At 46.6% G+C, this 11,572-nt stretch overlaps 1 protein-coding gene across 6 annotated transcripts in view; it reads left to right on the top strand.

Moving 5' to 3' along the window:
* Positions 1-2,314: 2,314 nt before the first annotated feature.
* tub (TUB bipartite transcription factor) overlaps positions 2,315-11,572 on the top strand; it is a 74,356-nt gene continuing 65,098 nt past the window's right edge. For 2 of the 6 annotated variants that reach the window (XM_064312708.1, XM_064312709.1), the window contains exon 1: positions 8,371-8,707. In XM_064312708.1, the coding sequence (XP_064168778.1) occupies positions 8,652-8,707 (56 nt within the window). In that variant the 5' untranslated portion in view covers positions 8,371-8,651. Of the gene's footprint in view, positions 2,478-5,339; positions 5,461-8,365; positions 8,708-11,572 lie in introns of those variants that run through there. The other 4 variants (XM_064312704.1, XM_064312707.1, XM_064312703.1 and 1 more) reach the window with 4 other exon arrangements.

The raw sequence follows: 11,572 nt of genomic DNA, 5'->3' as shown, positions 1-11,572 counted from the left end.
CTTCTGTTTTCCATTTACCCCAGTTGTATCTATGTTTGACTACCTGAGTTTTATATGTGAGTAATATTCCATCAGCACAGGAATGCACGTTTGAGCAGGTGAGTGATGTTCAGATTTTTTAGCTGTTTCTGAGATGTTTTTCAAAAAGACCTGTATTTTTCATCAATTTGAATGGCTTTTTTTCCCCGGCAGAATGACTTCGGGAATAATTTCCAACGTGTTTCTATGCAATAGTGACTCACGGCCTCTACCAGAGGAGTGTGCATATCTATGCTGAAGTTTCCAGTATTTCACCTCATTGAGATGTCTCTTTTTCATGGAGGGCCAAGGCTGTGCCCTGCTCACCTAGAAAACAGGAAGCAGGAAATTTCCGGAAGCATTACACCTTGTACGGGTGCTCACAGTATCTTCACTCTACACCTTTTATCAGAGTAGGCCCTCAGTTCCTCTGCCTACGTGCACTACGCGAGCCAAAGTGACGAACAAAAGTCAGCAATTTGGAAAAAAAAAGAAAAAAAAAACATTGTGCCATTGAGTTGCATACTAGAATCATAAGCTAATTAGCTTATGATTCTATTATGCAACTCAATGGCACAATGTTTTTTTTTTCTTTTCAAATTGCTGACATTTGTCTACTTGGAAAGCGCTAATAATGTAAGTCATCATACAGTAATTATGTGCAGTCAAACCAATGGATTGAATGCAAGGGGTCTGCAAAAAGGTCCTAGCATTAGCGAGGCTCAGACATGGCATGCCCACTCATGCCACCGTCAATGGACTCCCATTGGTTCTCTGGGAGTAAAGCAGGCATCCATGGCAGCAGTGCACTGGTTTTTCCACCAATCAAATCACACGGGCAAAGCAGCGGAACCAATCAGGCACAGGCCCTTACTTAGAGGCTCGCGTAGTGCATGCAGGCAGAGGAACTTTGGATTTAGCATAGTTCTATGGTGTGTTTGAGCACTGTCATTCAAAAAAAAAGTGTAATTATGCAGAGTTGTGTAATAATGGGACATTTCTGGTCCCAGGGATATATACGCAGTAATTAAATGCACTTTCCACCCTTCCCTAAATAGCCATCATGCAGAATTTAGGATTAACTTTAATTGCACACATTTAAACATAATTGGTATTTTACGAAGCCTGTAATTACAGATGCCTACACGTTACTGGCGAAAACCTGCACATTATTTACACAAACAGCGCAAAAGCTGCCATCTCATTCCACAGACCTTTCCAGTTTGACACGTATGTAACTGACACGTGATCCTGATATCGCAGGTGTTCACGTCCCTCAACACAGGCACCTGTGTTTGTAAATATATTTTGGTGTATGAAAATGTACCATCTTTATTCATACCAGCCCCAATGATAGGCACCCAATTCACACACACACTCTCAGCTCATTAAAATCTCAACGAACTTTGTTTTGCCACTCACATTTCCACCGGCTCACATTTTAAAACTCTTGAGCTTTATTTGGTACCATATCTTGGCATTTCAGTTTCCAAACTTTAAGAGGCATGAAAGTCCTCAGGAGTTATGATGTAGAGGACCAGCTAATGACCAAAAGTAGCCATTGGGGTGGGAATCTGACGGGTGTCCCCAATAAGTCATAAATCCTTATCGGCCTGACGAAGAACTTTTTTCTGTTGGTGTTTTTTTCCAGCCCGTGTTATAAATTATATTTCCCCCCACATCTATGCGGTCAGATAAATAGAGGAATCGATCTTAAGAGGCGCGAGAGTTCATCGCGATCCGAATACGCTCCACTGTTTATCCTCCTGGAGGCCCTGTGGAACATGACATGTACAGAATGTTAATGTGATCACGGTGTAAAATATCTGTGTGCCTCTAGGGGGCACTGCTGGATTCACATGACCCTTAAGTAGGACAGTGGCTTCCAAAACTTTTCAAGCCAGGATCCTCTTCATAAGAATATACATTTTCTCCGACAGACCCATTTTTAAAATAGTGCCGATTTTCAGAACTGGGTTTTATTTTATTTTTACATGTAATTGGAAAAAAAAAAAAAAAAAACTTAATGCAACCTGCTAAATCCAGTGTTTCAATTGACTGGAACATCTTTGAAGAGTGTCATATAGGGTAGATAATATTTTTTCCCCATATGTGGTCTTGCCTTGAACCACATTTTGAAACCGCTGCCGCATAATTCCGAAATTGAAATCATGGCCCCATACAGGTATTATTGCCTGAATCTGCATCTGCATCTGCATCCGGGTGAGTCCAGGGGCATCACTGGATTGACAGATGTCTGATGGAGCAGTGCAGTGACAGCGGACATTGGATGTGGGCCAGTGCACAGAAAGCGCATCTATGAACAAGGGTGAGACCATTGCATCAGTCCAGTTCACTGATATTTGTTTTACCTGTCCAGCGTGATCATGACGTCGGAGGCCTGGTTTAACGCTACAAATGAACAACGCAGATATTGTTCAGCAATGGAACGGCGCCTTGTGAGTAAACTATAACTCATCACCTTCAAAAGTAACACACGAGAGGCTAGTCTACATTACGGTCGCGTTGCCCTGGAAACGAGGATGTCTGAGTCCTGTCCCGTGAAACGCGGCCTCTTGTGAATTGATGTTGTACTTGACTGATAAACAACTCATTATATAGTTATATGTGATTGATGATGATCGGGGAACTTCAATGTACTGATAGTATGATCAGCCGTGGCACGAGACCAATGTTAGTTAACAGTAGCTAAGATTTGATTTTCAAACATTTTTCTTTCTGTTCGCCGTTTGTTATCGTTAACCAAATATGAAAAGGTATCAAAAATGGCTGCAGAAGGGAAAGACGAACGTTTCTATCAGATCTATCCACAACAATCGAAAAATCATCGTCATTCTCCTTGTGGTTTACAACTAAGCCAAAAATCGCCATCGGTGGAAAGATAGAACCATACATTTGGCGTAGTTCACAGGATTTTGGGCAAATCTGGATTAAAAAAATAAAATAATGAAAAGTGTAATTTTCAAATGTTAGCCATGAACGTAGGCTATCTAATTAACTAACTCTGAAGTATGCATTAACCCTCTGCTTATTATTGTTGTTGTTGTTAATAATAAAAGTAATAATAATAATAATAATAATAATAGTTGTAGTAGTAGGAAAAGCAATTTACAAATAAAATGTATTAAAAGTGCACAGACGCCTTACAACAAAATCAAATAACGTGTAAAATCAATACTGGAAAAAGGCCCGCAACAATGCAAAGAGAACAATACCGTACAGCAATAAAATCAAACAAGCCCGAGAAGAGCAGAATGAGCACAACACCAGGACAAGAGAAATAAGTGACTTACTGTCGGTAATTAAAGTAGCAGGTGCAGTATATGTTGAAGACGGCTTTGAACAGGTGAGTTTTAAGAGCTCTTTCGAAAGTGGGCAGTGATGGAGAGATATGTTTTTAGTCTATGTAGTCAATAATGTCTATGCAGTCAAAGTGACAGCCTTATACAGTTTGTTAAATTGAAATTTTGTTTCCCCCCCATTTTGTCTCCAGTTTAGAAACCCCAAACCACACTCAGTGCTCCAAAACCTCATCGCAACCTCCTGACTTGTATTGTCTGGGAACAGGATGCTAAATGAACCAAAGGGAGTCTGAAATAAGCATTTTTAATTAGCTTGCCAGCAGTTGGAGGAGCATTAGGCACATTGAATGATGGACAGCAGCAGTACCTTCCACCTCATCATTAGTCCCGGCCCCCAGGATCATCGATCTTATTGATTTTGTGGCAGATATAATAAAACGTGTTGACTGACAATGTACGGAGCATTCCAGGGGAAAGCCCTGCTCCCGCTAAGTGCCGTAAAGCTTTCTGCATTACTCTCTCCAAGCAGGAGTCAGACGCTCTGGTTACTGAACGCTGACAGTGAGGTCTTGCCATTGCTCTCTAAGCAGGAGTCAGACACTACAGCTACTGAGAGTGAGGTGTTGTTATCTCTCTCCAAGCAGGAGTCAGACACTGTGGCTACTGAACGCTGACAGTGAGGTCTTGTTATCTCTCTGTAGGCAGGAGTCAGACACTACAGCTACTGAGAGTGAGGTCTTGTTATCTCTCTGTAGGCAGGAGTCAGACACTGTGGCTACTGAACGCTGACAGTGAGGTCTTGTTATCTATCTGTAGGCAGGAGTCAGACACTACAGCTACTGAGAGTGAGGTCTTGTTATCTCTCTGTAGGCAGGAGTCAGACACTGTGGCTACTGAACGCTGACAGTGAGGTCTTGTTATCTATCTGTAGGCAGGAGTCAGACACTACAGCTACTGAGAGTGAGGTCTTGTTATCTCTCTGTAGGCAGGAGTCAGACACTACAGCTACTGAACGCTGACAGTGAGGTCTTGGCATCGCTCTCTCCAAGCAGGAGTCAGACACTGTGGCTACTGTACGCTGACTGTGAGGTCTTGTTATCTCTTTGTAGGCAGGAGTCAGACACTCCGGTTACTGAAAGCTGAAAGTGAGGTCTTGCCATTGCTCTCCAGGCAGGAGTCAGACACTGCAGAAACTGAACACTGACAGTGAGGTGTTGTTATCTCTTCGGCACGACTGCCTGCTTTCAGTGTGAGGCACAGTTTCGCTTTCTCTCTCTCTTGTGATGCCCCGTCACTTCTGGTCTCCCCTGGGAACAGGAAGAACAGGAGTCTCCCAGCTTGGGCGAACGCTATTAAAACGGAAGCCCTCCAGTGGCATCGATCCGCCCCATCCCGGACCAAGCAGGCTTCATCTGCAGCCTCTGCGTGCTTCGTCCCAAAAAAAACCCCAAAATGTATTCAGACCTCATCTGGCCTGATTGTGTTTGGGTCTGTGGGACACCATCGGCATTGGCCTCACGCCCCCCCCCACCCACCCCCTCCCCACTGCATGCTGGGCTCTTTGGCTCCAGTGCCAGAGTCGGGCTCTTTGTTCATTGAGCTTCGGTTTGACTCAGAGTGTCTCTCACCACCCCCTGCCCCCCCCCCCCCCCAGCTGGCCTGGGGGGAGGAAGCCAGAGGCACCAGCGCCCCGGGCCATGCCAGACCCTCCTCACTGTCTCTATTGAGGGACCCTCACTTCCTGTTTGGCGCGGAGTCGCGTTGCTCAGTCGATGGAAGGCAGCTGCTTCGGAAGTCTGCCCAGTTCCTCTTTTTTTCCCCATTTTTTTTTTCGGTTTCGCCCTCCCTTCTCAGTAGGAGTCCACATTCCTTTAAGCTCCCTGCCTTTCTCAGCCTGGCTAAAAGAGAAGGCATTCTGCAAAGGGGTGATCTTGTGCACCTTTTTTTTTTTTTTCACTGACTGCCCCAAGGCTGTTTGGGGCTCTGAACATGTTTCATTCCTGTCTCCTAGGAGACGGGAGACCTCTCGAACGGGCGGGGATCCTGGTCTTTGACCCCTGCATCTCATACCCCTTCCATGCCCCCAAAACTCAGCCTTCTTAACCAAGACTTTCCAAAGGTAACTGGCCCTCACCTTTACCTGCCTTAAAGGAGCATAAAACCTCACCTTTAACCTGCCTCTGCCTTAAATGGAACCTAAAATTTGTCTGATGATGAAAGACCCGAAACACCCAATAACCCCAGGTTCCATCTCTGATGGTGTGTTCAGGAGCATCGAAAGATGTATGCAATCAACGGCTCAGGTTCCTCTGTCCGTAGCTCGACTAAATCCCTTACGAACTAAAGGGCAAATCTGATAGAACGTAAAGGATGAGATTAGGATGTGGACAGTGGAGAGCTGAGTCTAGGTCACGACTCCTTCCCTGGGGTGCTTAATGACTGTGGGGCCTGGTCTGATTTCGGAGTCTTTAGCTGAGCCCCCCCCCTTATTGCAAAGGCCTGCTGGCGCCTTGTTTCACACAGACAGGAAGTGACTTCTGAGGTCTAGCGGACCAGATGAAAAGGATTTTCATCACAAAGGCGCGAGGACCTCTCTCTCTCTCTGGCGTTCCCGCCGCACTCGTCTAAATTATTCATTTCATTTCGCCGTCTCTGAGGAACGGGCCAAAATGTTCAAGTTGACGGGTCGGGGGGGGTAAAGCCAGCATTGTGCGATGGAACTGGCAGCTCCAGATGCCGCGGGAGGGGCGTGAGGGGCTCGGAGAAGCCGCGGCGTTTGGGGTGAGCAAGGCAGACATCGGGCCTCTGGCGGGGGGGGGGGTGGGGGTGGGGGGCTGTGTTTGAGCCAAGCTGTGCTTTCAGGGCCCCAGTGATTAGGGAAGGAAACCGGGCGACATTCTCCTGGACTCTGGGGTCTTTATCTCTTGCATATGGTCTACAGCAGGGCTGCCCAACCCTGTTCCTGGAGATCTGCCGTGCTGTAGATTTTCATTTCTACCCTAATTTGGTACATCTGATTCTACTAATAAGCACCTCAGTGAGATCTCTAGCTGTTGAATGAGGTGTGGCTTTGTTAGGGTCAGAGTGAAAACCTACAGGATCGTAGATCTCCAGGAACAGGGTTGGGTGGTACTGCTGTACAGGAAAATGGCTGTGATGTGATGGATGCAGTCATGAACTTGCATTAATTTAGTTTTGTTTCAATTTTACTGTTGTGACAGACTGGATCTAACCCAGTCGTGGGCAAGGAGAGCGACATAAATTTCTGGGTTTTGTAAGGGGAAAAAAAAGGCCCAATTTGTTTTACGATCTTCGTGGAAAAGATGAGTTTATTTCCAGGAACCGCAGTTGTCAGAGATGTGTGAAATGCACCCTGGGCTCAGCGGAGTCAACGCGAACCCCGAGCATCTAAAATCTGCACAGTATACGCAGTTTTACGCCACTGTTATTTCTGCCAATGCAGTTCTCACTTCTGATGTAAATGAAATTCCACTCCCGGTGTGATCCATTGTCACCCGAGACGGTTTCCGTCACCCTCTCCCGGTCCCATTCTGTGATTGATGACTGTCGCTCCGTGACTCATCAATCATCTGTTTCTTTGTAGCCAAAAATGTGGAGGCGACACCGAGTGTAGACACGTCCTGCCCCTTAGTAGCCGTGATAATTAAGCTGGTGAGTGCGGCACCCGGCATCCTCCCTGATCCGATTATGTCTGATCGGAATTCGCACATCAGGGCGGAATTGTGCGGTAATTCCTTGCAGTTTCATAATCACTTTTGCTGTTAATGATTTCATTTGCGCAGTCGTTTATTTGTTGATACTTTGCTAAATGTTTTCGTGTGCTTGTGAGAGACTGTTATCGTGCCCTTGTACGAAACATTGCACTGCGGACCATAAACTACAGCTGGGAGCCTCGTCCTAGCAAGCCGCTCTTCTAGTGCACAGGTGGAGCCCATGGTCTGGGTTCGAATCCAGACTGTGCCAGTGCATAATTGTGCTGGGCAGACCTGGTTGCCTATTATTATGGCTAGCGTGGCTAGAAGATGTGACCTCAGTGACCTTGAAAGAGTGCTGCTTTTTTGGGGGTTAGAGTTTGACTAGAGCTAACGAGATGAAGACGGCCGAATTTGCCCACTGTCGCGTGGAAGTGTGCCGACTGTCGCGAGGAACAGTGTTTAAGGTGATATTGGCGTGGAATGCTGAGGGAATTGCATCGTCAACACAGGACTAGCAGTAGCGCATATAGGCTACTACTGGGCGCGCGACTCGAAATTGATTGACACATTTTAAGTCTGGTGAGTGGGAATGCAGTTTTATCAGCAACTGCAAATTGAGAAGTCTGCAGAGCTGGATCCAGTAAACCGGCTGCATTGTACAAACCGCTCATCGCATATTGTAGTGTACGCTTGCGAGTACAGTAGAGCAAAGAGCGCAGGCAATGGACTACCGAACAGTTGAGAAATGTGATATATCATGTGACTTAATATTAGTGTGTACATCTTTTTGGCCTCTGCCTTTACATACACGCGTGCACACACGCTCCTGCGCACGCACGTATTCAACGTTCAGATTTCATTTACGAATGACAGCAGAGCTATGTAGCTATATAAAATGGCGTATAAACATAAAAAAATGTAGCATTACATTATTCATGTTTTTATTTAATATGATGCTGTGTTTAAGAGGGATATTGCTATATTTTGTTTTTACTGTTTTCCTTTTTTTGTGAAATTTTAAAAACCTGTCCGAACCATTATTATGCCTTGCTTTGAATTCCCCAAACGAACGACAATTCTCTCAAAGAACGCGGTACCTTACGATATGTTATACATTAAAATGCACCTCCCATAAAAGCACTTTTAATATGAGAAACGATTTGCTATAAGATGCGCAGTCTGGTTTGAAGCAAGGAAAGAATGAGAAGCTGATTTCCCAAGCCTATGAGGACAAAAAATTTTAACTTTGGAAACATAAATAAATAAACAAGACTGTGGGTCCGTTTCTGCCTCCTGCGCGCGCGACATGCATACATCACTTCGCTGACAGCGAGCAACTTGAAGCGGTTCATTTCCCTTCTCTCCCAGAATGGTACATCCCTCCGTTAGACCCCATCTCATCTTGAGCGTCTTGCGGCGGGAGATGGATAATTCATTCGGTGCTGGTGCTGTAGCTACTTCTACAGAAGCAATTTGCCAGCGTACGTAGATAAGAGGCTGATCGGGTCAGCCCAGCGCTCACTGCGTCTTGGCCAAAGATTTATTCCATTCGCGACGCACGCACCCGCGCTTCGCCACGGGCGCAAGGACGGTCATGGATGGAGTCGGGAGCAACAGGACCATGTCCTATAGCCGGTGGAGTTACGACAGGTAGGCTGCGTTTTATTGAGTGTTTTGCTCTTACACACTTCATAACCTGCCTCGGTTATGAAGCCTCGGTGATTAATATTGTATTAATGGTGCCGAGTCGTTTTGGAAAATGGAATACTTCACTACTGTTTACTTTAGTGGAAATAACAATGTTTTTCCCCCCAAATAAATATATAAACACAGGCTGCTTTGGTTTCAGCACCCTTATGTGATTTATTTGAGCCAACGATACAGTAGTTAGCTGCAGACTAAATGCAGCAGTGGTTCTGTATTACGCTCTGACTACTTACTGCTCAGTCCTACAGCGTTGTCTCCAACCAGTCACCTCGTACGTGTTCGTTATTTTAGTGTGGCTGCTAATGGACGCGATCCCCATTTGCGGACCCCAGTCGTTTACGCTGCCTCCAAGTCTATTTGTCTGTTCAGTATATGATTTAAATCGGGGGGTAGATTAAATAGGTCCCTAGTGTATCCGTACGTTTTCACACCGCAGACAGGCTGCATCCATGCGTGTACTTTGTTTTCCCTTTTCTGTGATCCTGGGAATGTTTTTTGTTCTCGCTGTTAAGCAATCGTGTGCAAAGGCTATTTTGAAAACATATTAGTGTGGAAATATTTACTGAATTTAAACGCACTCTGACTTATTTAAGGTCTTCCGTCCTGTAGACTGGCATTGCACGCTCGCAATGAACGTTATTTAAAACACCATGTATTGCGATAGTCACTACATGTAAAACTTTCACGAAACGAAATCAATGGGCACAGTTTTGAGGTGTGATGAGTCTTATTTTGTGGAGCAACTACTTAGGGAATGGTTGTGCATCTATTACTGTTGTCATGGAGTTTAGATACGTTAGGTGTGTATATTGTATATATTTATTTGTCTGTACTTGCCTTTTTATGTTTTATCACATTTTTTATTTATTTATTGTGAAGCACTTTGGGATGCAATTCCATGAAATGTGCTATAAAGGTAAACATTTACATGGTGGGAACGGTCAGTTAATCCATAGTATGATGTTGAATTTGGTGTTAAAACATGTTCAGTCTGCCACGTATAGAAACTGCAGCAGGAGGCGGCTTCTCACTCGGGTGATGTACACTGGCAGGGCCTTTGGAGTGCTGCGTGACAGCTGGATTTATCCTTCATTTCTCCGTAATGACAGTTTGAGTGGTATGGCTCGAACCTGAACCCGGAGGGGGGAGGATTGGGTGGGAGGTAATCCGCGGGCGCTACTCTCGATACTCCCCGTCTCTGCTGCGTTTATCCCCGGGAAACCGAGCAGGAGCTTTGAAGCGGGGAGAATGTTCCGCGAGGCGTCGGTTCCCCTGCTCCGCTGTCTCATTAGCGAGCGTTGGCTTCTCTCATTGACTGGTTTGGCGCAACCGTTATGAATAGTCACGGTGAGTTGGGATATTTCGTAGGCTAATGTGCTTCGCGGAGTGTGTGGATCTGCACGCTCTCAGCTCTCTGGGGGCCGTATCAATCCTGTCCATGTGAAAACGGAGTTCCCCCTGATGTTAATATCACGGTGGCCTCTGAAGCCCCGCAGGATAATCGGTTCCATGTTCTTAACATTGAGAACGTTCTAATTTGATGCATTGTGGGAAAGTTCATGCGGCGCCCAGTGCAGTACCCAGCAGTGGACGTTCTGGAATGCAGCAGTAGAGCCTCCTGCAGTTATAGAAGCAGAGAGGATGGAAGGAAAGCTGGAGCTGAGTATCTGGTTGATCCGTAGAATCTGTGATATCACACACTGACCCTGTGCCACATCCCCACACGATGCACACAGACTGCATCTAAAACCTGACAGTAATCTACTGTCCCGAAACTTTACTGTCCCAATAATCTACTGCCCCACTACTCTACTGCCCCAACACTCTACTGCCCCAATACTCTACTGCCCCAACACTCTACTGCCCCAGTACTCTACTGCCCCAACACTCTACTGCCCCAATACTCTACTGCCCCATTACTCTACTGCCCCAACACTCTACTGCCCCAATACTCTACTGCCCCATTACTCTACTGCCCCAACACTCTACTGCATCAATACTCTACAGGCCCATTACTCTACTGCCCCAACACTCTACTGCCCCAATACTCTACTGCCCCATTACTCTACTGCCCCAATACTGTACTGCCCCAGTACTCTACTGCCCCAACGCTCTACTGTCCCAATTCTACTCTACTGTCCCAGTGCTCTACTGCTCCAATACTCTACTGCCCCAACAATCTACTGCCCCAGTACTCTACTGCCCCAATTCTACTCTACTGCCCCAGTGCTCTACTGTCACAATAATCTACTGTCCCAACAATCTACTGTACCAATAATCTACTGCCCCAACAATCTACTGCCCCAGTACTCTACTGCCCCAATGCTCTACTGCCCCAATACCCTACTGCCCCAACAATCTACTGTCCCAGTAGTCTGTTGTCCCAATAATCTCCTGAATGCTGTTTAATGCTCCCCATGCGCAGTGACACCCCCCCCCACACACACACACACACTGCTCCCCATGTGCAGTGACACCCCCCCCCCCACACACACACGCACACACTGCTTCCCATGCACAGTGACACCTCCCCCCCCACACACACACACTGCTCCCCATGCGCAGTGACACCTCCCCCCCACACACACACACACACACTGCTCCCCATGCGCAGTGACACCTCCCCCCCACACACACACACACTGCTCCCCATGCGCAGTGACACCTCCCCCCCCACACACACACACGCACTGCTCCCCATGCGCAGTGACACCCTCCCCCCCACACAGCACACACTGTCCCATGCGCAGTGACACTCCCCACACGCACACATGCTCCCCATGTGCAGTGACACCTCCTCCCCCCCAC

This window comes from Anguilla rostrata, chromosome 16 (assembly GCF_018555375.3).
Source record: "Anguilla rostrata isolate EN2019 chromosome 16, ASM1855537v3, whole genome shotgun sequence".
In the NCBI taxonomy this organism is placed as follows: domain Eukaryota; kingdom Metazoa; phylum Chordata; class Actinopteri; order Anguilliformes; family Anguillidae; genus Anguilla; species Anguilla rostrata.
Note: the sequence above shows the minus strand (reverse complement) of the source record. Positions and strands in the feature narration are given on the sequence as shown.